Here is a 25,215-nt window from a genome sequence, read left to right as displayed (position 1 = left end):
GCGTGGAAAGGGGGTGTGTAAATGACGCCGTTGTCGTCCCTCCATTACGTACACCGCGCCGCGCCTAGTGAATAGTGTGTGTATATTCCACCACTCTACATTGCACCAGTACCCCCCCCCCCCCCCCGCGATGCCGAGGCCGACGTTCATACAGGCCGTACTCCGCAAGCCGGCACGCTCATACGCAGACCCCGACGCCCCCCTCCCCTGGTCAGACAGCTACCACGACCCGCGCTATCCCGCCCCCGCAGACGACTGCCCCCCCGCCTATCCCCTCTACCCACACGATGCCCGTCCAAGCAGACGCATCTCCCGCCCAGCCTCCGCCGCAAGCGATACCTCCCGCACCAGGTTCCCAAAACCCTCCCGGAAAGCCACGCACCATGTCCTCCTGCGGGACGGAGAGATCATCCATGCGCCCGTGGCGGAATCCCTCTCGGCTGCACCTTCTGTGCGGTCTACAAGAAGAACGGAGAAGCTCACAAAACCTGCTAATGTTCCAGCGAAAACTACAAAAAAGAAGCGGAAGCCCAAGCCGGTCACTGACCGTTCAGACTCGTCAATATCCCCGCCTGCCTCGGCTGGCTCTTTCTCAACGCCGCCGGGATTGCACTCGAGATTCAGCGAAACGTCGTCCGCTTCTTCTTCCGCTTTAATCCCCATATCTCCCGTCGCCCCCACCTTGGCGCCGCGGGTAACCCAAGGTGCGAGACCTCTGCCCGCAAAAGCACCCGCCTCGAGACAATCGACGCCCAGCTCATCTTCCCAGTCAGTAACACGACCAGCATCAATCCCACCTAAAATCATCGAGACCGAAACTGTCGAGCAGCACGTGCAACAAGGCTCAGATTCAGAAGATGAAGTGTTTTATACCCCTCGCTCTTCATTCTCATTTTCGTTCAACGCTACTACTCTCCCTGAAGAGCTTCCCGACCCTATAGAAACGCCTAAAGCGGTCGAGATGGCCGAACCCATGCTAGACCCAGTCGTCACCCCTAAACAAAAGACAGACATCCTGCTGGGCGCTCCCGTGTTCAACCTCTTACCCCCTACACCAGCGCCCATGCCCGATCCCATCTCTACCCCTTTCCACTCTCAGCCTGCTTCGCCTATCGATCGATCCTCCCTTCATCCCGACCATCTACCGCATACCACCTCTCGCCCCAGCCTCGCACCTAGGGTGATCATCCCCCCTCGCAACATGGTGGGAAAACCTCCACCTCTTCCTCCCAAGGATGACGACGATATGGAGAGTGCATCAGGCCAAGCAGGCTCAGACGACGAAGAGTCCCGTCGTCTGGGCGGCGGCGGCAACTACTCATGCACTCCCAAATCTTCCTCCAGGCCTTGTAGCAGAGCACAGTCCATTCGCTCCTCATCGCGGCGCTCGCACCACACCCCCCACAACTCGCTCAAAGATATCGATACCAGCCGACCGACTTCCGAAGCTTCCTTTGGATCCGGCGGAGGGGGAGTCAGCAGGGGAAGCAGCGTCGTCGCCGGGTTTGGAAAAGGTGGATGGGCCGCGGCGGCGGCGGCGAGTACTGGTAGCAGGTCTGGTGCGACAACGCCTGTCATGTACTTGCCTGCCAATGGAACTACAGGATGGGAGGGATTCCAGCCTGCTGGTGCTAGTGCTAATGCTGGTGCTCCACGAAGACATTCCAAGTTCACCCCTTTACCCGCTGCGTCTTTACCTTCTTTCGACAGGCTAGTCAACTCTCCCAGCCTCGCGGATGGTTCGATCCATTCCCCTTCCAACACGCCGGTACCGGTACCGGTATCGTACTCGTCGCCTAGCGAGTATTCTCAGGCCTCGGTGTCGGACAACTTGCCAATGCCAAGTCGGTCGTATACCGCGAAAAACTATTCCAGCGAGACGAGCCAGAGTAGTAGTAGTCGTAGTCGTTTTTCAGAAGCCGAAGCCGATGGTCAAGAGGACAGTCGCCAGACGTGGAACACCATGGGGTCCCAGCCTCTCAAAGCTCCCGTCTACCCGCCAAGGACCCCATCGCCTTTACCCCCGTCATTGTCATCGCCTTGTCGTCTCTCTCAATACTCTCGTCCTACATCTCCCTCACTCCCATTAGAATCCACTTGGCGTCCCTCCCCATCTCAACCCCAATCGCAACCCCAATCGCAACCCCAATCGCCTATCCCTACACGCCCAACAACCCCCCGGGCAGGGTTCGAACCCCCCTCCTTCCTGGACCCCGACATCCTCACCATCCTTCCAGAAATGACGCCGCAAGACTCTGAACGTCTCTATCGCCCCTCTTCACCACCTCCCGAGAGGAGTCGCTCGAGGTTATCCGTGTATCACGATAATGGTGGGCAGTTGTCGCATTCGACAAGGTCTAGCGTATTCAGAGGCTCGAAGAGTGAAGTGGGCCACGGTCAAGCACAAGGACAAGGATACGAACACGAACATGGGAGTGAGGCAGGGGAAGAAGATGATGGATTGGCTGAATTGCCTTTACCGTCCATGATCAAGAGGTCAAAGAGCGCTGCTGGGTATAGGTTTGGAGGCGGGTCAAAGTGGGAAGGGAGTTCGTATGGTGATGGTGTGTTGATGGAGTCGCATGGAAGGGATCAAGAGAGTGCTCCTGGGTACACGTGAGTTCCCCCCCCCGCCCCCTTTCTAGGCTACGCTGATGGAACACCATAGCAACTTGATTTTACCTTTGGGCGCTTACAAACAATCAAACCCGGCTAAATCAGCACCTGACCTAGACGCCCGTATCCTTGGTCTTCCACACGCCAGCATGGCATCCATCACACTCCATTCCACATTCGATCACCATAACGCTACCCCCGCACACCTTCGTGACCAGCTCCCGCCCCTTGTAGAGTTTAGTTCTCACTCAAAACCTCCTGGTAAGACGGGAAAGAACCAAGTGCTCGTACAGGTTTATGCCGTGGCGGTGGATCAAGTGGATGTACGTGCCGTGGACGAAAAGGGAAGAGGGGATGTGGGCAAGTATGTGCCTGGAAGGAGTTTTGTGGGCAGGGCGCTGGTGGTCGGTACAGATGAAAAGGAAGTGGTCAGAGGTGACGTCGTCATGGGTTTATTGGACATTCGCAAGGTAAAAAACAAAAACAAAAAAAAAGCCGCTTATCCAGGGGGGGCATTCTTTGTAAAATCGCTGACAATCACTTTTTCTTTTTTTTACTCTATCAGAGCGGCGCATTGGCAGAGTACATTCTTGTGGATCGTCGACGTGTTTCTCGTGCACCATTCCCTACCCTTCTCACACTCGAACAACTCTCTATTCTCCCTCTCCAAGGCATCGCTGCAGCGCGATGCGTCCGTGGCTCTCTCAATCGCCAATTCCGCGCCATCGTCATCAACGCCCATACTGGTATCGCCGCACTCGTCTGCCAGGTGATGTCTCGCGCAGGTGTCTATGTGACGGCTATCATCCCTGGCGGGGACGACTCGCATGAGGCTCACCAGAAATGTATTGAAAATGGGGCCAAGGGAGTGCTCATGGGTTCGCCGGCGGCAGTGATGATCAATCTGGAGGAAAATGGATATGACTTTGTGTTTGATACGCAAGGTGGGCAACGGGTGTATGACACTGCACGAAGAGCATTGAAGAGTGGCGGAAAGTGAGTGTTTTTTTTTTTTTTTTCATGTGCTCGTTGGGGGGGGGTGGGGGAGAATCACCGTTTCTAAAAATGTGTATTTTGTAGATTGGTATCGACCAAGCGGCCCGAAGCAACTCTGAACCGCGTCCCGCCCCATTTGGCTTCCCGCCCGTCCGGCATCAAGACACTGAGAACAGTGTTTGGTTCAAAACGCAAAGATTCAAAGTTTATCTCCTTTGAATATGTCTCCCCCATTGGGTCTGGTGAGCCAGAGATTGACGCGTCCGGGATGGACTGCCGTGATGTGATGGAGGAACCGTGTATGGCAACCTTTAGACCAGTGTTGGAAGGTGAGAGCGCAGTGGTGCCCTTTGAAAGGGGAGCAGAGGTCTTTAAACGTCAAGGATGGGATGAGTGTGGCGTGAGGGTCGTGAGGATTATCAATTAGTGTCTGCTTTTTTTTTTAAGTCGCAGTATAAAACTTCTTTCTGTACAAGTATAATTCTATATTCATTTCGTAGACACACACCTACACGCAAGGACGATATATATATATATCATACATGTTGTTGTTTTTTATAACAGTCTCAAGATACTTGTACAAAATCGTTACAAATCTTAATCAATCATTAAAAGTCCCATATCCCTCATCCATCTCTCTTGTACACCGACCTCGTCCGACACTACCGCCCGCCTGCCCCAGCTCTGCTTCCCCATCAACTTCTCCCCCTACAGAACTATCCCAGCTTCGCCCTAAAAACCTTGCACTTCTTGTGCGCCGGACCAGAGGCCCTATGACTGGAGATCTATCAATGGCTCCAAGGCGAGAGGATATACTGAGACTAGCCGGGAGCGCCGGCACAGATAGAGCTGCAGGGGATAAAGGAGGTGGGAGGTCGATGATGGAGGAGGAAGAGACTGACGAGGCATCATCATCATCTTCTGGGAAACCGTCTTGTTCGTCTGAAGTATAGTCGTCATGTTCGTAACCAGGTTCGTCTTCTCCTCCGTCTTCATCGTCATCCTCGTCGTCATCACCCGTATGATCACCCGCTCCATCCTCCATGAACTGGTCGTTCACATGGAATACATCCCCTTCTCCTTCCATACCTCTCTCACTCCGCGACCAGTCACTCCGCATAGTAGCTCGACTAATGTTACTGACATTCCTACCGTGCATTTGTCTTTGAGCTCTTGATGATCCTGGCGTAAGGATGGCATTTTCGGTATGGAAGGCAAACGGCATGTCTGTCTGAGTATGGGACCGTGGAAGACGAAGGGCGAGGGGATTGATGCGACGAGGAGGCGGGGACAAACGGAGAAGGAGCAGAAAAACGAGCTATAGGCAAAGTTGGTCTAATCAGTAACCAATGATGATATTGCTGTAATTTACGCACGTATTCGGCGGTTCCCCAAGCTATAAACTAAGTCGTCGTCAGGACCATTGTTGCGCTGTATACTTGATATACAATGACAGACTCACCACCACAAGAAACCAAATCAGATTGGTCTCTAATCCCTCACCCCCATCATTTTCCAAATTCCGACTTAGCACCCTTCTGCATATCTCCCATATGGCCATGAAAATACTAACAGCCTTGGCTACAAGTACCCAGCCTCCCCTTGCGCGCCAGTGCTGAGTGCACCCGACCGCAAAGAGTAGAAGAGCCCGGGCAATACCGATTGTCAACAAATAACAGGGAATACCCTCAGGGGTAGAGATATGGCGATGAAGGGTATGCAGCGCATCCAATGAGGCCAGCGGGACGAGAGGATAGGCGTATCGCAGGTTGAGCCTGCGACCGCTAGGAGGCGGCGGGACGAAGGAAGATCCTGGCTGGCATGAACGGTGTATGAGTAAAGGACTGTAGGTTGATGCTGACTCTATAGAAGAAGAGCAATCGTGAGGCATTATAGACTATCCCGAGTCATTGTCAACGTAGATAATGATGACTAGAAGAAAGAAGGGTGCCAATCGATCCTCAATCGCGGCGCCAACATTCCCACAAGTCCCCTGCGACTACAGCTAGGAGCGGTTAAGTTTATTCTTCATTCATCTATATGTTATTGGCACTTGTAACTTGTCGCAAAAGGGTATTTCTATGCATATGCTTACAGATGTTGTACAGTTATATAGTTTTTACAGGCCAATACATACTCCTCGGCTCACAAGCGACGAGCAAAAAAGTCCATGGAACGCGGCCGGCCAACCGTCCGTGCAGACTACTCATCTCCATACCGGTTTACTCCCACCCTCCCCAATGGTTACAGCAGAATTCAGCCTATTCATTGAATATCTGGTGCTCAGACTGGGCCTAGGGAGTGGACCGAGGGCGGAGACATCTCCCACGTTCAGTCGACTCGTTGATGACCGCGTAGACAGCCCTCGAGACGTCGAAACAGAAGTATCTCCAGAAGAAGCGGCACCACGGAGATTACTCAGAGAAGGACGAGAAGAAATGGATGGTGCTCTAACAGGAGGGGAATAGGTACTACCCACAGATCCAGCTACGAGAAATATGTCAGTGGTCATCAGGCACCGTCTAAAACTCAGCTTACCTTGCACAGACATTCTCCTCTTGTTATCGTTGCTAACTATACGCGCTCCGCCGGACAAGGCCGACAACCCACCACTCGGTAAACCCTTTCCCACACCAGAGAAGGATGCTTCGGCGTGACCAGGGATCATACTCAACCTCTGTTTCGGCCTGCCATGTCTGTCGGGACCAATCATCGAGTCTCGTCTGTGTAGCGGCACCGGAGGAGGGAGCATTGTTCCGGCAGTCGCTGATGCAGGCATAGCGATTTTGACGTTAGCGAAAGCAGAAGAACCATTGGCTTTAGCAGCCGATGATGCTGTGGGCTTCAAGAGGCTGGAAGTGGATGAAGAGGAAGGAGGATTTGGTTGAGCAGAAGTTTGAATGGACATCTCGGACAAAGGGCCCGGTCGACCAGGCTTGGCTGATGAGCCCACAGAGCCAGCACGGCTAGAGCCCGAAGTGGGAGATTTTGAGTCAAAACTTAGGTTTCCCCCAACACTGTCGCCAGACTGCGAAATTAAACCTCGAGCCATCCTCATCTGCTTCCATGCTGGGATCTCTTCACTTGCGCTGATATTTGAGGTTGAAGGAACTGGAGATGCTGAAGCGCATGATGTAGTGGAAGAAGCTGGCCTTAAAGAAGAAGGAATCATAGAGACATGATTGGTCTCTTCTTCCAAAGCGCTATTTTCACCGCCACTTCCTGGACTTGAGAAAACGGGACAGTCAGGAGCGATGGATCTGTCGTCGATTTTGCCCTCTCCAGTCTCATCTGGCCAACGAATCTGCCTAGGTTTGACCTCGATTGCTTTTTCAGGCACCGACATTCCACCAAACAAATTCTTTCGGAGAACACTCTTGGGGGAGGCATTGTGAGATGCACGCATGGGGGAAGGGGCATGCCGGCCAATGGATACTCGCCGTGGAGATGGAGCAGCCAGTGACACAGGTAAGCGATGTTGAGAAGGGGCGGCAGGCAGTGAATGGCTCTTCCCAAATAGTGCAGCTGTACTTTGATCGACTTGATTCCCCAGAGCAAGGAGTCTACTCTTGACAGATGCTAGATCGTCGCCTGACTGCATGGATTGGACGGCAATGATCTCCGATTGAAGCTGATTTGAGAATCTGGAGAAGGCTGAAGCGGCTTTAGCTAGAGCCTCTGCTTGCTGTGAGATGTAATCTCTGAGGCCTCGCTCCCTAGCTGCTGCGACGCTCCTGGCGGTATGCGCCTTGTGCTCTGCTACCTTCAATTGGTGTTGATATAACGCTTCTTCAATGTCCTCCCCAAACATTTTCTCTTCTGCCTTCTTGAGCAAGTTGGTGAGGGTAATGTATTTGAGACTTTTGTTCTGAATGCCAGCTTGAATTTCATGATTGAACCTAAACGCATCATCTTGCTGTAAGATAAGAGAGCGCAGATGGTCCTTTTCCTTCTTGGCATCTTCTTCTGATCTCCCATCTTTCACTTCCACCGTGATGTCTTGCAAGCGAGCCTCCAGCGCCTCTACTTGCAGAACAGAAGCGCTCCATAAAGCCTCCATCTCCGACCCTTCCACAATAATCGGTAAGAGTGCATCAAGCTCTGCCTCCACTTTCCCTAACTCCTCTCGTGACTCCGTTCTAGCCTTCTCCAGTCGCTTCTGCTGCAAGCCTGATTTGGCGTTATGGCTGTTATCAAGTTGAGACCTCAAAGTTTTAATTGTCTCTTCGAGCGTCACAATCTTTTGCAACCATTGGGCTGTACGAAGTTCTACACCTGCAGTATTGCGGGATACTTTGGTCGACACCTTCTTTGCTTTGTCAGCCCAGAGAAGGGTGTTGTTCGTTTCTTCTATATCCTTTGAGCTCGGAGAGATACAGTTGATCATAACTGTGCGGCAGTTACCCCCAAGGGAAAATTTGAGCAGTCGAGTGAGCTTGCTGTCTCGATATGGAACGTGAACTCGAACCCCTCGTACTGGCCGCTGGCATAGGGCGGATATACAGCCACTTAATGCAAGGAGAGATTTGTTGATGTTGGCGCCTTCTTTCATTCGCTGCCCTCTATTGACTGAAGCCTTTTCACTTCCAGCCAAATCAATGATCGAAAGGGTTGCAGAAGTTGAACATTGTCTGACAATGGAGTTGGCGACATCAATGTCTGTCCCCCTCTCATTCCTGCCAACATTGATCTGGAGGACGAGATGTGATCTAGAGGACACAGAATTCCGCTCGGTGAATGAAGTACTTCTTCTGTCGTTTCCCAGCATTACCAACGACATGACCTCTTCCACTGACGTCGGCCGTTTCAAGGTGACTTTGTCGATTGTAACTCTTTCCTTCTCATTCTCCAGCAATTTCAAGCCTCCATATGGGCAGTTAGGGTAGTCATCGCCCAGGAGATCTCGAATTGTTTCGTTGTAGATCTCTACCATAGACATCTCAAAGTATGTGTCATACTTGTCCTTGGTCTCTTCCACAAGATCAAAGAGTTCTCGCATGGTCCGGATGATTATACCGGGCTGTTCTTCGGTACCAGAGATGGTGTGGGTTTTACCACAGCCTGTAGCCTGAGCATCCCAAATGAGCTTTGGTAATCAAGATACAACGGAAACCTACACCATATGCAAATACGGTAGCGTTATAGCCATCTAGAACGCCCGGAAGTAGGGGCTTGGCTGTTTTGGTAAATACTTCCTCTTGTTCAGCGCCCATCCCAAAAACTTGATCAAACACGTATCTGCCGGATAGTGAGTAATCGTCAAAATGACGAATAAGAATATGGAGGTACGCACTTTCTATTTTTGTATCTACGTCCCATGACAAAAGTTCCTCTCTTCCCTGGCTCCTCTAAAGGTTTGTCGAAATCAAGCATTCTATGATCAATGACATCTACAGAAGCAATATCAGCCATTGGCATTGACGCTCATGGTCCTCGACTTGCCCACAACCTCTCGCAATGATCCGGCAGCAGCTTTCGGTGGAAGTTGGCCAAAGTTCCCATCTCCTTGGAAAAAAGGTTGTGTAGAAGGTCTTTGAACGAAAGGTAATTCCTTTTCAGGGTGCCATGGTCGCACACGGACTGGCAGTCATCAGCAGTGAAAATAAGAAAGTAAAGATAGTCCCTTACCCGCAATCTGAATGGAGTTGTTGTCCATATTCAATAAGTTAATCCTTCTTGGAGTTTGAGTTGTGACGATTGTTTACAAGGCAATCGAAGTAGCTGAGACGTTGAATGTTTGTCGATGTGAAGCAGGCTGTTTCAGAGCTCCAAACGGATCGAATTAACAATCCAAGAGAATGGTATCTGCCCTAGTCTCGGATTTGGCGGGCTTCCTGGATAGCGGAGGAGTTGTAAGCCGATGACTGACGGTTGGAACTGTAGGTCGAGTGTAGAAACGAGTGCCTTGATTGTGTGGTCGCTGTTGTTGTTGACTTAATGCAAGAAAGCAAACGCGCCGTGATTTATTTTCCTGTTTTTCTTCAATTTTATCCCGTCGACGCCCACTATAATTGTGACTGCAGCCTGCTGTACGCTGAGCGCTGCTAACGAATGTGTAGCTATGTATGTACTATTATAACGCTGGTCCCTTATGTATGCCAGTGGCCATAATGCTACGTATCTCTGGCATTTGACATAAAATGGATACTGCAGCTACTGTTATACGACGGAATGGCAGGTAACTAACAAGGCCATGTATAATGTTTTGAATGCAAAACGACTTACAATAAGGCTACGTTGGTTTGTTGAAGTTCTATTATTATCACTACTGTTTAGCTATTGATGATCTGGATTTGTTTGAGCTTCAGGCAACAGCATGTACACGAGTCTAACCATATTTGTATTGCAGGGGTAATTATGACAGTTGAATGGTGTCCTCCTCACCCGTACAATAATTGAGCTTCATCCTGAGGATCGGCTCTCCAAGCTTTGTTTACGCCATCTCCACACCTCAAGCAGTTCCATGTTACTTCTTCGTCGGTCTTCTCCAGCTCCTGTCGGCCATTCCGCATTTGTTTATTTCGTTTATAGATCTTTTGAAGATTTGCCTTGCGATGCCTGTACAGCTCCTCTCCTATGCAATAATAACACCACAAACACCCTCCATGGCAATCTGTTCTAGCAGGCATGAAAATCCCACATTCTTCCTCGCCATCCGCCACGGAAGCTTCATGTCCGAATGCAACTTCTGAAGACCCAGGTATGGGAGGTAGTGTCAATGAGGAACCCTGAGAAGTGGATGACAGGGGGACAGGAGCAGCAGAGACCCTTATGTAGCATATTGGACATGTAGTTTTGGGGAGATGGGCCAATGGGCCGCCATGTTTTCTTGGCTGATCATCTCCACAATTCAAACCTCTACGGTCCAAAGGAATTGTAGGCAATGAACTGTAGTCAATATCGGTGGGCTGAGAAAGAAAGGTAGTGATGGGCCTGAAAAATCTAGACGGAGAAAGGCGTAGGGACGGCGGAACTGTTGGTAAAAGTGGTATGGCGAACATAAGAAATTCAGTGAACGCGCTCCAGACCAGCTGACGGTTCATGAACTCGTATGAAACAAGTTTGGTGAGATGTGGTTGAGATGGGACCATCCGCAGCCCCAGGAGTCTCATTAAAAGGGAAGGATACCTAAGAACAGATTAATGGATGTCATCTAACGAGTGCACACTCACTTCCCATCCCATAGAAAGCCCGCCCAACCAAACGCCTCCCAGATTTTGGAAGCTAGTTCAATCCTACCAAGTGCTTTCCATGCTTTTTTACGCCAGTCATGGTTTGGGAGGTCCGGCCATTGTTTAGATAGAGCATGCTGTCTTATCCTTTTGAGGAGGTAAGAGGGGAATATTGGGGGATGAAACAGTAAATACAGCAAAAGGGCGGATCGTATTGCTGTATGATATCAGTTCCTAGCTATCAGATATCCTCATGACAACAGTTTGGCTCACTTTTGATCCCTAGTTGAGAATGGTGGATAAGCTTCAAATTTTGGAGTTTGGCTCCCGGCGAACTGCGAGACAATGAATCACAAATGCCTAATCGAAAAATGACTAGCTTTATGACAAGCTCTATCTCGGGCTTGAAATCCCATGACGCTCTTGACTGAACATATGGATCAGTGTAAGGAAGGTTTGATGTTGGCACTTGCTTACCTTGAAATTGTCGATCGACCTCAAGACCTTCTCGCCAAGCATGGATACAAGAGCATCGTCGAGCTCATCCGCATCTAGTTGGTTGACCTTAGGAGCCCTAGAAGACTCCGCAAGTGATTCCCCTTCGTACACTTCTCCCATGGGATGAGTGCTGTCCAATCAACGTCTCATTTATATCGAAGACGTGAATTATTGAAATAGCTTGAAATGATATGTACATATGATTGTGCGTACTGAGGTGCGACGGAGTCACGACGTTAGACGGCAACGCTTCTTCGGCCTTGGTGATTGCCGGATGAAAATAATTACGTAAACAGGCCGCTCACAGTGGTCGTCACTCCAGGCCGAGTTCGTTCGGGCGCGTGTTGACGCCAACGAGATTCACCATCTCCTCGGCTCGGATGAACATCTTTTCACCATATTAGTCCTCTAGTTCTTCTCGGGTTTAGGCTGCTTAAATATCCGATGAGACATTCATCGTTAGTGCTGCTATCGCCATTACTGCTTTTATCTCTACCAGCTTGTGCGCTCTGGCCTTTCAAAGAAAAGCGATTCAAAGACGAGGCATTCATCAATGCTGGATCTCTAGGGTTGAGCAAGCTTGACGGAAGGGTTGCCGCTGTAGGAGACTGGAATGGGGATTCCAAGTGGGTATTCAAATGTCGGTCATGAAGACTGTACTGACTAGATGTCAGGCTTGATTTATTTACGCTTTCAGGCGAAGCTAAAACAGTGCAAATACATTTATGGAACGGCGGTTGGTCCTACTCGAAAATTTCGCCTCTAAAAATCCACTAATGCATTGTATCAGATAAGTACAAGTACATACCCTCACACACACTCAGTCTTTCCGAGCGTATAATAAACGTTATCCCGGGAGATTACAACCATGACGGTCATCTCGACCTTCTTTTAATGTACGATAAGTCTGAAGGTGGAGGCTGGTGGGGATCAAAAGCGGAGAGATTAGGAATGGGAGTATACTTAGGAGGCGGACCTGATGGAGGTTTTCGTAAGTCTCAATTGGTCAAAGACATGACTGAGCCTCCGTGCCGCAGAAGAAGAATCATGGACTCTGCCACTGTCGGTGCCGTCTCAACCAATGATATATGATGCCGATGGCTCGCTAAGGCCGTCCCTCCTGGGTTACCAACCTACTGAGACAGGGGAGGACGTAGTAAGCTGGAGGAATAATGGTACAGGATTTACATTGTAGGTCAACTGCCAACTAACCTCCTCGCTTCATATCATCCTTATTGGCAATACAGGGATATACCTCAATTACGGCCTATGGATCAGATATGCACCATGGCAAATCCGCACAGTAGCGCGTTTGTTGATATTGACGGAGATTGTCTTCCAGGTGAGAAAAGAAATGCTTTGAATCGAAGCCTCACACCTAATGCTTCATTAGACCTCGTTTTACATTGCACCCGATCAAAGTCCATCAATTTCATTCAAATATGGCTCAATCGTGGGGATGCTGGATATATCCTCACTCGATCATATGATCTACCTTCCGGTAGCGGTCCAATCTCTTTTGCCGATACAAGTAAGTCGAAATCATCTGAAGCTTGCCAAACTAACACACCGTCTCTCGGCAGATCGTGACGGCTCAGTAGATATAATTTTCCCAACTTGTACTCGTAAATCAGCTTCGACCGGGCTGGGCCGAGATTGCAACATCAATATTGCGCACAATAAACAGGTTCCATTATGCTCTACCGAGGTCTCGCAATGGAATACGGATGGGTTGCTGAAGTGCAGAGGTTGGGGTGACATGTGTTTGTCCGATGAGAATTTTGAGTTCAGCTTTGATGAGTCTGATGCTGTAAGTCAACAAGCTTCCGGATAATTACGTGATTTTGATCAGTGCTGCAGTCCTTTACCTCCATTCCTCTCAGCGAACTGCTTCCTGACTCTCCCAATCCTGGTATCCTTCTTCATCCCCCTTCTGATTCGTCCATACTTCTCCCTCTTCGCCCTGGTGACTTCAACGTGGATGGATTCCCAGATTTCTTATTTATCATATCCGATGATACAAAATCCTCGGAAAGCACACAGGTCAAAATTTTGGAGAATACGCCTTGCGCAAAAGGAGTGATCGGTTGTAAGAAAGGAACAAAAAGGGGATGGAGATTGGGACATGGGAAGGGATGGTATGACTTAGAGGAGATCACCGATGCTGTGGGCGCTAGTTGGCTCGATTTGGACGAGGATGTATGTGTTTTTTCCTGGGAAAAAGAATGTGACATAGGTTAATTAACATTCTAGGGATCTTTGGACATCATGATTCAACGATCTGGGGATCAAATCGGCCAAAAAGTGACTTTCATTCAAAACAACTTCTATCATGATGCATTTTTCCTCAAAACGGAAGGTAAGTCTACTAGGCTCCGTATGCTTTTGAATCGGACTGCTAATTCAAGCACACAGTACTCAATGGTGTTTGTGATGGCAAATGTGAGCCGACATCTGGCGGAAAGTCTTACAATGTGGGTTTCCCGTACCCTTTTCTAGGACGAATATCTTGATTAGTATTCTAACAATTTTGTCAGCCTCTGGGTGTGAGCTATTCAGGAGCCACGTACAAATTTACTGTGCTTGATACCGCCGGACATCGGGTAGCCCAGCAAGGTATGTTATGGCCCACCAATTCATGGTCAATACTTACACAAAAAGTTAACCGCGTCCTTTATAGTGGCCCAACTGCCACAAACGGGCTACCATGCCTTGCAGACTCCTTACGCATTTTTTGGCTTGGGTCGCACGAATAACTATGTTGAAGTGAGTTCTGTCGATTGAACACCACCATACCTAAAAGCATTGGACACCATCGCTGACGCGTAGCGCGTTCTTTCCTTATCCAGAAACTCTTTATCGGCGCGTCTCTTGCTCCTCCCAACCACGTCACTTTCCTGGAGTCTCTTATTCCCAACTCTCAAGTGATAATCAACCCTCCTTATCCAGCTGTCATATCCAGCCCAGACGAGAAGACAGAAGCGCCCCGATCGCCAGTGAAGGCGCGCTCTACAGAGTGGAAATCGCAGCTTTATTTGAAACCTGGCGAGTGGGTTCCCTGGGTGGGTGCCGCCGTCCTAGGCACGGTTATCGTTCTCGGTGCTGTTGTCTTGGGATTGAATGAGCGGGAAAAGCGAGAAGATGAGAGAGATAGACAGCGGGCATTGCATGCGATCAACTTCCAGGCATTGTAATCTTGTACTAGTAGCATATATTTTTTTCTACCGATGATGCATGGTGCTAACATCATAAACGGTAGATCCAACGTTGATCGCATCATATATCGATCGCACTGGAGACTGGTGAAGGGATAGAGAACCAGGAATCTTGAAAGGGGTAACTCCGAAAGGGATGTTCCTGAGGCGCGTAGTGGTGACTGATCTTTACAGAGGGACCTAAAACGTCACCATCATGGAAGTTGCATATCTGAGAAAAGTGAGGCAAGGTGTGACTCCAAGCAGACCCTGTTTTCCTGTTTTCTTTTCAGTCTCTCTCCTTTCCACCAACTACAAAAACTTATCGTCTTTAATTTTCTTCTCGTCAAAGGTACCAGTAGGCAGAGCCTCGCTTTGGCCCGTTCCGTTTATAGTCCTCTTCGTTCACTGTTTCAGCTCGTGGCGGCCCGAGCTTCCGTTCGATCGACCGCGCCTCTTCTGGGTGAGTTCAGTTATCAATTATCGTATAACGAAAGATGTTTTTCATAGACCCTTCTCTCAAGGACCAATGAATCTGTAGTACTAACGCATTTTGGAGCTTCATAGGGTTGATCCCACTTCCAGAACTCTCCTCCTTCGTTTACGCCTCCTGCTTCTGGCGGTAATCTCTGGCCTTTTACACTACTTACGGCAACCTATACTCATTCATTCTCCCAACCCACCCCTGCCCACCGCATGTTCTTTTCCACAATGACTCTTGGCCAGCTGTGCTCGGCCCTCATCTTTATGCTGCTCCCCGTTTCAGGCCATATCGCCTTATGGGATCCAGCCATGTATGGGTCAGTAGCCTCATCACTCAAGCCTCCTGTGCAAGTCTATTCCGCTCACTGACACTGCTCTATAAATAGCTGGAATGACGACCCCAACCAGTCTGACCCTGTAACTCCTCTAATGGACCTTACCTTTGACCAATGGTGGTTCCATGGTTACATTGACAAACCCCCTGCTAACAATTCAATCATGGAACTGCCCGCGGGGGGGACATACCATGGTCAAGTTGCTTGTAACAAGGCTCTTACTCTGTATGGCCAAAATCCCGCCCAGCAGACAGGTATATTCGCCTGTGATGGTGCAGGTCCTTCCGGCGGTATTGGTGCTATGCACACAAGTGATGCGTGGAAGAGTCCTGACCCCCAAGATGTTAAAGGATGTGCTATCGGTATTGCGTATGAGAGTAATGTCACCAGGATTCAACCAGAAGACTTTACAGTGATCAGCGTCAACTACACTTGTCCTTGGAAGAAACAAATCGAATTTCAGATCCCGCCGGATCTCCCTCCTTGTCCGGAGGGGGGGTGCCATTGCATGTGGGGTTGGGTACATGCTGCTGATGCCGGTGAGCACTATTCACTATGTATATATCAGACATATAACTAAGCAGCTCCCGTTTAACCCAGGATCTGAGCAAAACTATTTCCTTGGCTACAAATGTAACGTCACCGATGCTACTGGGGTAACCCCTCTTCCTCAAGGTCAGTAATAGGGATTAAACGTTCTCAATCTGAGGTTGACCAGTCGACCTCCAGCCAACACTGCGAACAAGTGTGATTACCCCACAGACACTTCAAATTGCACCATGGGGGCAAAGCAACCTCATTACTGGTTCCAAAAGGTATTTCTTCATTTTACCTTTACTAAATACGTTGTTCACCCATCTTATAGGAAAGAAACAACAATTTTCAAGGCACTTACGATCCCCCATTCTGTGCGTCACCGTCCATCAGACGATCTGAATTATAGCTGACCATAACCTATTAATAGACAATAGCGCATATGGGTTTATGAACGGTGCTCAGACAGATCTCTTTGATGCTGTCAATAAGAACAATTTGACCAACACAAATGTCGCGACTTCCTCAGGGAATGTCAGTGTATCCGAAGCTCTCGCCTCTTCTGTGGTCAATTCTTCTGCAACAGTCTTAATCCCCGAGGCTTCGAGCTCGCTGGCCGTTTCTTCCCCTACCGTCTCGTCCGTGTTACCGTCTACAAACGTCATGGCCGCCACATCCCGGACATCAATATCTGTTCCATCAACAGAGATGTTTTCTGCTGACGTTACTGCTGCTTTGCAGACTTCCAGTTCCTCTAGCGACTCCACAACGTCTTCCTCAACCAGCCAGACATCTGCCCCATCTTCTGTTGTTAGTACTTCCTATGCCCTGGATGACATTGCCGATCCTGCCACCACGTTGAAAACCACCTTGACCCGAACTATCACCATGTACCGATCGTCGGCAACATTGACTACGTCAGCGATCTCTTCGTCTGGTGCAAGCCTCACTTATAATTCTTCCTTCACGGCCCCTACATCTGTTATTACGTCTGACTCGAGCTCAATGGCAATGCTTGGTTCTACCCCTGCCGCAGTTCTCTACACTTCGCTTGCCTCCGTCCCTTCACTTTCTACATTCCCTCTTTCTTCGACTTTTACCGCTGCTGCAACATCCCCAGTCACGACGAAAATACCCTTCTCCGCCGCTGACGCAAACTTATCCACAAAATCAAGTACTTGTAAGCGCAAAAGATCTGGCATTAGAAAGCCTAGGATTAAGGAAGGCAGGAGAAGGGAGAGGGTTCTGGGGAGGGCAATTGGCGGTGCGGCCGGGACAAGTGCCGGGCGATGACATTGAACTTCCTTTTTCCAAGGGTCCTGGGAACCGAAGCATTTAACCGGCAGCGCCGGGCCATTTCGTTGTTATATCATCCGATGTAGTCATTTTGAGAGGATCGGCATCGATCAACATGTGGTTCCTGGCCCGCTGTGATTTTTCGCTAATAGTCATACATCATTAAATAAAATGTCACACTGTACAGGCGTAGTATAAAGAAAGTCCGATTACCATCTTCAGCTGCCTTCAGGCACCCACAGACCCCATTGCCTTTTTCAACCTCATCCTCAGCATCTCATCTCTTGACACTGGTGCGCTACCTGATGAACTAGCCCCATAGGGTCCAAACTTATGCTCGGGGATGGTTGACTCTTTCCCCGACTCTAAGGCTTCCTCTGATACAGCTGTTCCTTTTGTCTGCGCCTCAGACAATCCTACTGCAGGCTTTGATTTCAACGGAGAAGAGGGAGCTGCGACGAACGTGGCAGGGGTGGGAGTGCTTACTCCAGATTCTGTGGTTGACGGTGAGATGGCAATGGCGGGGTCGTCACTGGGACTGAGCTTGCGGACAGTCTCGATGCAAATGGCCCTTCGTCGCCACCTCCTTCGCCTGGTAAACTATCACGAATATGATCAATGGACTATCATCGGTGGATGAAGCGATACTCACCTTGCCTAAACCACCTTTTGAACCTACATTCTCCCATTTATTGTCCCCGTACACCCAGCCATCTGCATCGGTTGCTGCATCTCTCTCAGGAATAGTCTCCGATGGAAGAGGTGCGGTTCCAGCTTGTTGCCCTATTTGCGTACTCGGTGTCCCTTCTGAACTCTCTTCATCCGTAGCATCATAACTCCCCGTCCTACCTCTAACCGATTCACCACTTCTTCTAGGAGAGTTTGCCGTTGCTGAAGGCGTAGTCCCGCTGACTGCCCTCGCCTTTAATTTTTCAAGACCTTTCGTAAATGCCTGCTCAGCTATTGATTGTGCACGAGATCCCGCCGAGGAAGTAGAATCCTCTGTACCAGAAGAGCTATAGGCGGTCGGCGAGCCAAAAGCACTGATGAAGGAGGAAGGTCGACTGGCAATACGTGCTTGAGGGGATTGAGGTTGATTATGGTGCTGACTCTGATGTAGAGAATAAACGGAATCCGGATCGTTCTCAGATGGCAAGACTGGGGTGGTCTGAGTGCTGGGCGCAGCATTGGCCCCAGGTCCACTCCGAACGATAGACCAGTCGTCGTCCAGCCATTTCCACTCTGCTGACCTCATCACCCGGGCATATCTGTCCTTCATTGTAGCTGTGTTGATGACAACGGAGACAGGCGCCGGTAAAGTGAATGCTTGAGGAGGAGAAACAGGAAGCAAATGCGAGTCACACCAGCTAGGCCTCTCCTGAGGAAGGAGAGCAGATGTCCAGTCAAGTCCCATCCACCACCGCTGATTCTCATGGATCTCGAAACGAAAGTAGATAGGAGATTCCACTTTGATATGTGACTCTTCCTTTCCTTCAGATTTTTCTCTTTCCACTTCAAGAGCAGAACCAGAAGGTACTTTACCAGACATTTTGGGGCGGAATGCGAAGGCGAGGGAGGGTCGACGGGAAGCCGCCCACTTCGATTTGAACCAACCCCAAAGAGAAAAGTTCAGTTTGAAACGATACGAAGTTTCGGGAGGTGAGCCAAAAGTGAAGAGGAAGGCTAAGGCGACAGCTTGTCGGAAGAATAAAGATCCAGACAGAAGGTTGATTAAATGGGCGAGGGGTGGGGACGGCAGGAGTAGGATGATGGTGCCGATGAGAGCAAGCAAAGTCTTATACCCAACTACGAGTTGGCCTAGAACAAGCCATGTGCCCCAAAGAACTACAAGGCCTCTAACGAGACGCACAGGACCTAGCTGCCGAAAGCGCGCATAGACGTCTGACATGGCTGGGAGAGGTGATATAGGCAGAAGGGCGTAGATCTCGTTCAAGTCGGAAAGCGTGATTAGGAGCGTGTCATGTGTCGCCGGAGAGGATGGCGAGTTCTCTGTTGGCGCCTTTTGGCCATTTTTAAGACGAAGGGTTGCAAGTGGTAGCAGTGGTAAAAATACCAAAGGGGGTAGGAGGAATCTTATGGAGCAGCAGTCTGTCAGCAATGGCCTTCATCCATAAAAGTTCATTACACACCTAAAAGCCGGCTGAGAGCCAAGACAGAGCGCCCACCAGGCTCCAACCACCATCCAGCTCTCCACCCTCCTCCCCGGTGACCAGAGAAATACCTGGAGGACATGTTTGAAGAGGGCTATGGGCCTGGCAAAGAGGACGAGGAGACGTAGGTACGGTGTCGGGAGGGAAGCTACGAGATCGTGTGACTGGAGAAGTTGGGCATTGTGGGAGGAGGCTGAAGGGTTGGAGGGCTGTTGGGGCAACATGGGGGCTATGCGTGTGGTGTATGGATCCGTGTCTGTTACAATGACATCTGTCCCGCGGTGGTGGATTTCGGTTATTCAATCTCTCTTCATTATTTATGGACCAACTATTATCTCCTACTCATCCTCGTCAGCGCCGGCGGTCACTCACCGAGCTCCGCTCTCCGCCATGACGTTCATTACGGCCATCGCCGCCAACCCTTCAAGATTTTTCTGTGGCAATAACAATGAAAACATACAAACAGTGAAGTGTATATGTATAATAATCAAATAATCAACTTTTTGAGTGTACTACCACCATTGACCAGTGTGATTGTCGGAAATCAGGACATTACAATGGCTGTCAGCAAGAAGTCCAGAAAAAGTGAACCCTCAGCGGCTTCAACTGCAGCCGATGGTCTCGTCCTCGATCAGAGTGAAATCATGAGGGCCATGTTGGCCGCTCAGAAGGGAAAGCAAAAAGAAGAGAGCGAGGGGAGCGACCAATCAAACGAAGGTGATGATGATGCCTCAGATGAAGGGGAAGATGAGGAAGAAAGTTCTGGCAGCGAAGCCGAATCATCGGTCGCTGCTCAACGGAATCTCAAGCGCCGACGATCTCTTTCACTCGACCTGGATGTGGAGGGCGAAAAAGACAACGAAAATGAAGAACCTGAATCACGCTCCGAGCCCAGCTCAGGACCCCGCGTGCTTTCTCGTACGGCTTTAGCTACCAAGGACATAGCCGCAAAACCCCAATCTAAACCCCAGCCGAACGGTTTTGCATCCGCACCCAAACCCTCTGCCGACGTAACCTTCGAAAGTCTCGGTCTTTCACGTCCCTTAGTCACTGCCTTAGCATCTATCAACATCAAGAAACCTACGGAGATCCAAGCAGCATGCGTTGAACCCATTCTTTCAGGTGTGCCAATTTCCTATTTGTACATCTCTGAAGTCTGTCTGACTATGGCATAGGGAGAGACTGCATTGGTGGCGCGAAGACCGGTAGCGGTAAGACTATGGCCTTTGCTCTTCCCATAGTAGAGAGGATTGCAAGAGACCCTTTCGGAGTCTGGGCGGTTGTGCTCACTCCTACTCGGTGAGACATTGCCTCAGGTACATGTGAGAAGTGATCTAACCCGTATGCAGAGAGTTGGCATATCAGCTCAGTGAACAGTTCCTCGTTATTGGAAAACCCCTCGGCCTTACTACAGCAACTATTGTGGGTGGTATGGACATGATGAAGCAAGCACAGGAGCTTGAGGCTCGACCGCATATTATAGTTGCGACACCGGGGCGACTCTGTGATCTGTTGAGAAGTGGTGGTGTTGGGCCTGGGAAGCTCAGTAGAGTTCGCACGCTAGTGCTCGATGAAGCTGACAGGATGCTCACCCCTACTTTTGCCCCTGAACTTGCCTACCTTTTCTCTCAAATCCCAGCCAAGAGACAGACTTGTCTCTTCACTGCCACTGTCAGTGAGGCAATCATGGAGTTGGCCAACAAAGAACCCCCTACAGGGAAACAACGACCATTCGTTTATCGCGTTGCGTCCGAGTAAGAAGAACCTTTCATTTCCGCTCTTTCGTCTCTACTGACTAACATTCGATTAGTACTTTAACCGTCTCCAATTTGAAGCAGAAATACCTTTTCATTCCCAGTCAAATTCGCGATCCTTACCTCCTTTACATCCTTCAAAATCCTCTGGAAGACATAGACGTTGCCCTCCGCGTAGATCCGAAAAAGGCAAAAGCCAAAGAACGAGAGGCGGCTCTTGGCAAGAAGGGCAAGAAGGCCAAACAGGCTAAAGAAGAAGAAGACGCCCCTTCTGTTCCATCTACCGTCATCTTCACCCAGCGTTGCGCCACTGCGCATCTCTTACACCTACTCCTCAACTCTCTCGATATCCCATCGGTGCCTCTCCATTCTCATCTTACCCAACCCCAGCGTCTTCTCTCCCTTGCTCGTTTCAGGGCGCACGAGGTTCCTGTTTTGGTGACCACTGATGTCGGATCGCGTGGTCTTGATATCCCCGAAGTAGCTATGGTCATCAACTGGGACTGCCCCCGTCGGTCAGATGATTACGTTCATCGGGTTGGTCGTACGGCCCGTGCTGGCCGAGGTGGTGTTGCGGTGACGATCGTTACGGAAAGGGACACGGAATTGGTCAAGATCATTGAGGATGAGGTGAACGTCCGACTGGAGGAATTGAAGTTGGATGAAAACAAGGTGTTGGAAGGGCTGAACAAGGTGTCGTTGGCTAGGAGAATGGCGACTATGGTAGGTCAACTTTCTGTTCAACCAAAAGATTGATCTATACTAATTTTAACCCTATATGGGGAACAGGAGATGCATGATTCTGGTTTTGGTGAGCGTCAGGCCACAAACAAGGCGAAGCAAATCAAAAGGATGAAAAGGGATGCTGCAGCTGCAGGCAAAGCGTAGATCAGGGTAAAAGAACATAATCATCATTTCGGTTCTCTCTCTCCCACGACCATTTTTGCATGTAACATCTTTGAGCCCAGCCAGCTCGCAGTCATCAATTACAATAGTACCGCCTACCGTTCCTAAGAAAGATCCGATTTGCTGCACTGTCATAATGATCAATAACCAGATAATCATATTATGTGGGGAATAATTTTTGGTACATATGTACATAGTGTGAACTATCAATCCTGTACTACGTATGCTCAGCCCACCAGTTTAGTTTAGGAAGGGGGGGGGGGTGCAATGTCCCTTATTATTAGGTCACAGAAGAGCCCGCTTTTCTATTACTCTGATGATGGCAAAAATTTGTCCTAGGGTCCCTTCCTCTCAACCGTGCGCATGGCATGCTTTTGTGCATCATTCGACGAGGGTGTGGAATACAGAAACGTTGCTGTGTTGCACGCAGTTGCCAAACAGTGAGTTTCCTGTTTGTAAATGAAACGCATGGCAATCTCGATTACTCCATCCAAATGTGCACTGCTTTCAAGAAGGCGTATAGCCAACTGAGGAAGCAAGCAAGCTGGTCATTGTATGTAATAGGACAGGATAATGGAGGTATTGGTGAAGATCTGGTGTACCTGAGATAGGTAGGCGGTATAAAGGTGGTTAGAAAGCAGGTGGAATTGCCATACGGTGGGTAGCTATAGTAGGGTTAAGGTTATTAATAATGTTCCTGTTGTAAAGGCTGTGTGCCCGAATCAAGTAGCAGGCGGTTTTATTAGTTCAAGTGCAATAGTAGTAACGACGGTGTGAGGGACACAGCGCAGCTTAGTCATGGGAAGGCATATATGGTCAAAGTAAATCAATGGTGGATAGATAAATTTAGTGTCGATTTGATACGATCTGATCTGATCTGATCTGACCTGACCTGATCTGAGAGAGCCTTCAGCGCCGGGCTCACTCTTTCCATGTATTTAAATGGACTTCTTCACGACAGGGATGTTGATGCCGCCAACAGCTCGCTGTTTTATTTCGTCCAAATTTTTATCCACAAACTTTGTATGCGCTTATTCCATCTTTCACGACATCTCATACAGTACAGAACCTTCCCTCTAAACAGAATCACCTCCTCAGCCTACAGCAAAATGGAAAATAACGAGAAAGGTGCATAGAAACCCACAACGGTGCGAGTCACGTCGCGCTGATATAACTGTTCACAGTCTTTGTCGGATGTATCGGTGGCAGTGGTCTCTACCACCTTGACAACCTCACCTTTGTGTAAGCTCGCCTGTCATGTCGCCCAATAACAGTAGCTTATGCATAGTATATTAGCAAAACCATCCATATCGAGACTCCTTGGGGCAAGCCTTCCTCCCCTATAAATATCTCCTCTCTCCCATCCGGCGCCCTCGTTGCTTTCATTTCCCGTCACGGTTCCCATCACTCCATCACCCCCAGCGAGGTTCCTTGCAGAGCAAATATCGCCGCCTTGAAGCACATCGGTTGTGAAGCTATCATTGCCTTCTCTGCGGTCGGTTCTCTGAGAGAGGATATTGCCCCTGGTCATTTCATCATCCCCGATCAGATCATCGACAGGACCAAGGGTATCAGAGAGGACACCTTCTTTAGGGGAGAAGGTCTGGTTGTACACTCCATGTTCGGTGAACCATTCAGTCAGAAGCTTAATGCTTTCGTGGCTCCCAGAGTGGAAAAAATCCTTAAGGAGACCCGGGACGTCGTCTTGCACACTGGGAAAACTGTGGTTTGCATGGAAGGTACGTAAACGAAAATATCGACTATCAGGGCTCACGCTAGTTAAAGGTCCTGCCTTCTCTACCCGAGCCGAGTCTCTTATGTACAGACAGTGGGGCGGTGACATTATCAACATGTCCGTCATTCCTGAAGCCAAGCTCGCTCGTGAGGCTGAACTCGAGTAAGTCATTTTTCTTCCTTCTTCAAGTGGACAATCATTGAGCACAAAGTTAGTTACACCCTCATCTGCACTTCCACAGACTTTGACGCTTGGCGAACCGGCTACGAGCCTGTTACTGTCGAGGAAGTCGTCAAGGTCCTCCAAACAAACGCCGGCAAGTCCCGTGCCGTTGCTGCTGGTATCCTTCAGGATGTTCACGATGCTGTTGTCGAAGGCAAGACCTTTACTGACATCAAGGGCTCCATGAAGTTTGCCTGTGTCACCAGGAAGGATGTGAGTTCTCTGAACATGACTGGCAGCATATGTGAAAAATGAGCTGATGATACGCTAATAGATCCAACCAGAGACGGCTAGGAAGAAGCTTTCTTATATCTTGCCTTATTTCTCCGATTAGATTATCTAGATTATACAAATATGTACTCTCTAAACGATTAGCAATCAACATAGTGGAATCAACCGCAGTTGAATGGCCGCGGTGGTTGGATGGGCTTCTTCTCCTTCTGCCGGTATAAAATGGTTTCTTACTGACCGTCGAAGATGTCTATAAAACATGACTAACGCGTAGATCATTTTAATTGAAGGGAGGCCGAGAACGTCCTAAAGCTGCGCGGCTATCGTCTTGAGTCTTCTTGATGGTATATTTCGCACCTATGGAAGGGGTAGTTACTGTCACAAGCTTTGGATCGTTCTTCTATCGTCCTACTCCGTCTCCTTCTCTCTTTCTCTCTGATATATTAACTAAATACATCCTTGATACTCCTCTTTCTACTCTATATTACTGCAGTCTACTACAACGCGACGGCAGGCAGTTACGCGTCAGAAATATTTAATAAAACGCGTTGTCAGTAAACCTATGGACTGAAGGTCCAGAAGTCAGCCTTCAAAGAGGTTCCGGATACGGATCTGTCTAAATGTCCGGATCTCAGCCTTCTGTACCGTGGCAGACGACCTGAATGCATTCAAAAGTGTTCCTGATCTACCCAAATATCCGGATTTGAAGGTTTTTGGTCGGAGGAGGATGACTGTATGACATTTGATGGGGCATTGATGGGGCAAACGGCAAGACTATAATGAGACTGTTTCCCTCGTTATGAAAGATACTAATGTGAGACAGGTGGGCGAAGAAGGTAAAAATATTTTATTGGAACGCTTCCTTATTACTTCATTCTTCTTTGGACATAATGGATTCACAGCACTTAAGAAAACCAGCGGCTGCGCACTACGAGGACATGTACTACTCCCACGGTTCCCGTTGTCCCAGATCCCAGGTCCCGGGTTCCAGAGAACAAGAAAATTAGGCCAGAGAGGAGAAATTGGGAAGGGAAGCGGAGGGCAAGACAGCTAGTCCCTCGACCATAGCTAA

General features: G+C 49.3%; 9 protein-coding genes and 3 non-coding genes; 7 read left to right on the top strand and 5 right to left on the bottom strand.

The window, feature by feature from the left end:
* Positions 1-117: 117 nt before the first annotated feature.
* On the top strand, positions 118-4,226 carry CNAG_00174 (hypothetical protein). XM_012190810.1 has 4 exons: positions 118-2,616; positions 2,669-3,086; positions 3,182-3,612; positions 3,697-4,226. Exons 1-4 carry the CDS (start codon positions 131-133, stop codon positions 4,037-4,039), a joined length of 3,678 nt encoding a protein of 1,225 aa, XP_012046200.1. The 5' UTR covers positions 118-130; the 3' UTR covers positions 4,040-4,226.
* On the bottom strand, positions 4,105-5,568 carry CNAG_00173 (hypothetical protein). The gene is made up of 3 exons (XM_012191192.1): positions 5,075-5,568; positions 4,989-5,015; positions 4,105-4,930 (listed from the first exon to the last, which is right to left on the bottom strand). The coding sequence occupies exons 1-3, from the start codon at positions 5,501-5,503 to the stop codon at positions 4,214-4,216; spliced, it is 1,173 nt and encodes a 390-aa protein (XP_012046582.1). The 5' UTR covers positions 5,504-5,568; the 3' UTR covers positions 4,105-4,213.
* Positions 5,569-5,676: 108 nt separating this feature from the next.
* Positions 5,677-9,560, bottom strand: CNAG_00172 (kinesin). XM_012190809.1 has 6 exons: positions 9,241-9,560; positions 9,055-9,192; positions 8,906-9,002; positions 8,730-8,850; positions 6,151-8,680; positions 5,677-6,099 (listed from the first exon to the last, which is right to left on the bottom strand). Exons 1-6 carry the CDS (start codon positions 9,266-9,268, stop codon positions 5,819-5,821), a joined length of 3,195 nt encoding a protein of 1,064 aa, XP_012046199.1. The 5' UTR covers positions 9,269-9,560; the 3' UTR covers positions 5,677-5,818.
* On the top strand, positions 5,728-7,483 carry CNAG_12029. The gene is made up of 2 exons (XR_001045316.1): positions 5,728-6,112; positions 6,160-7,483. It is a non-coding gene; the product is annotated as a hypothetical RNA (non-coding RNA).
* A 125-nt stretch (positions 9,561-9,685) lies between the features above and the next one.
* Positions 9,686-11,483, bottom strand: CNAG_00171 (peroxin-2). XM_012191191.1 has 4 exons: positions 11,262-11,483; positions 11,058-11,211; positions 10,785-11,001; positions 9,686-10,740 (listed from the first exon to the last, which is right to left on the bottom strand). Exons 1-4 carry the CDS (start codon positions 11,400-11,402, stop codon positions 9,993-9,995), a joined length of 1,260 nt encoding a protein of 419 aa, XP_012046581.1. The 5' UTR covers positions 11,403-11,483; the 3' UTR covers positions 9,686-9,992.
* Positions 11,484-11,661: 178 nt separating this feature from the next.
* On the top strand, positions 11,662-14,594 carry CNAG_07315 (hypothetical protein). XM_012191629.1 has 14 exons: positions 11,662-11,908; positions 11,957-12,018; positions 12,073-12,273; positions 12,320-12,473; positions 12,530-12,624; positions 12,676-12,813; positions 12,866-13,092; positions 13,143-13,481; positions 13,536-13,641; positions 13,698-13,756; positions 13,820-13,898; positions 13,963-14,048; positions 14,132-14,486; positions 14,542-14,594. Exons 1-13 carry the CDS (start codon positions 11,727-11,729, stop codon positions 14,474-14,476), a joined length of 2,073 nt encoding a protein of 690 aa, XP_012047019.1. The 5' UTR covers positions 11,662-11,726; the 3' UTR covers positions 14,477-14,486; positions 14,542-14,594.
* Positions 14,595-14,938: 344 nt separating this feature from the next.
* Positions 14,939-17,223, top strand: CNAG_07314 (hypothetical protein). XM_012190808.1 has 7 exons: position 14,939; positions 15,036-15,276; positions 15,346-15,833; positions 15,895-15,969; positions 16,024-16,109; positions 16,160-16,202; positions 16,259-17,223. The coding sequence occupies exons 2-7, from the start codon at positions 15,188-15,190 to the stop codon at positions 17,119-17,121; spliced, it is 1,644 nt and encodes a 547-aa protein (XP_012046198.1). The 5' UTR covers position 14,939; positions 15,036-15,187; the 3' UTR covers positions 17,122-17,223.
* Positions 17,224-17,256: 33 nt separating this feature from the next.
* Positions 17,257-19,596, bottom strand: CNAG_00167 (hypothetical protein). The gene is made up of 3 exons (XM_012191190.1): positions 19,275-19,596; positions 17,777-19,217; positions 17,257-17,724 (listed from the first exon to the last, which is right to left on the bottom strand). The coding sequence occupies exons 1-3, from the start codon at positions 19,517-19,519 to the stop codon at positions 17,353-17,355; spliced, it is 2,058 nt and encodes a 685-aa protein (XP_012046580.1). The 5' UTR covers positions 19,520-19,596; the 3' UTR covers positions 17,257-17,352.
* Positions 19,597-19,780: 184 nt separating this feature from the next.
* CNAG_00166 (ATP-dependent RNA helicase DBP8) lies at positions 19,781-22,018 on the top strand. XM_012191189.1 has 5 exons: positions 19,781-20,417; positions 20,471-20,594; positions 20,645-21,049; positions 21,106-21,772; positions 21,839-22,018. Exons 1-5 carry the CDS (start codon positions 19,853-19,855, stop codon positions 21,935-21,937), a joined length of 1,860 nt encoding a protein of 619 aa, XP_012046579.1. The 5' UTR covers positions 19,781-19,852; the 3' UTR covers positions 21,938-22,018.
* Positions 22,019-22,212: 194 nt separating this feature from the next.
* CNAG_12028 lies at positions 22,213-22,713 on the bottom strand. Its single transcript, XR_001045315.1, has one exon. It is a non-coding gene; the product is annotated as a hypothetical RNA (non-coding RNA).
* Positions 22,230-22,812, top strand: CNAG_12027. Its single transcript, XR_001045314.1, has 2 exons — positions 22,230-22,612; positions 22,664-22,812. It is a non-coding gene; the product is annotated as a hypothetical RNA (non-coding RNA).
* Positions 22,813-22,918: 106 nt separating this feature from the next.
* CNAG_00165 (methylthioadenosine phosphorylase) lies at positions 22,919-24,345 on the top strand. XM_012191188.1 has 6 exons: positions 22,919-23,083; positions 23,140-23,197; positions 23,252-23,694; positions 23,741-23,852; positions 23,906-24,125; positions 24,187-24,345. The coding sequence occupies exons 1-6, from the start codon at positions 22,981-22,983 to the stop codon at positions 24,244-24,246; spliced, it is 996 nt and encodes a 331-aa protein (XP_012046578.1). The 5' UTR covers positions 22,919-22,980; the 3' UTR covers positions 24,247-24,345.
* The last annotated feature ends 870 nt before the right edge of the window (positions 24,346-25,215 follow it).

Source organism: Cryptococcus neoformans, chromosome 1 (genome assembly GCF_000149245.1).
Source record: "Cryptococcus neoformans var. grubii H99 chromosome 1, complete sequence".
Classification (NCBI taxonomy): Eukaryota; Fungi; Basidiomycota; class Tremellomycetes; order Tremellales; family Cryptococcaceae; genus Cryptococcus; species Cryptococcus neoformans.
Note: the sequence above shows the minus strand (reverse complement) of the source record. Positions and strands in the feature narration are given on the sequence as shown.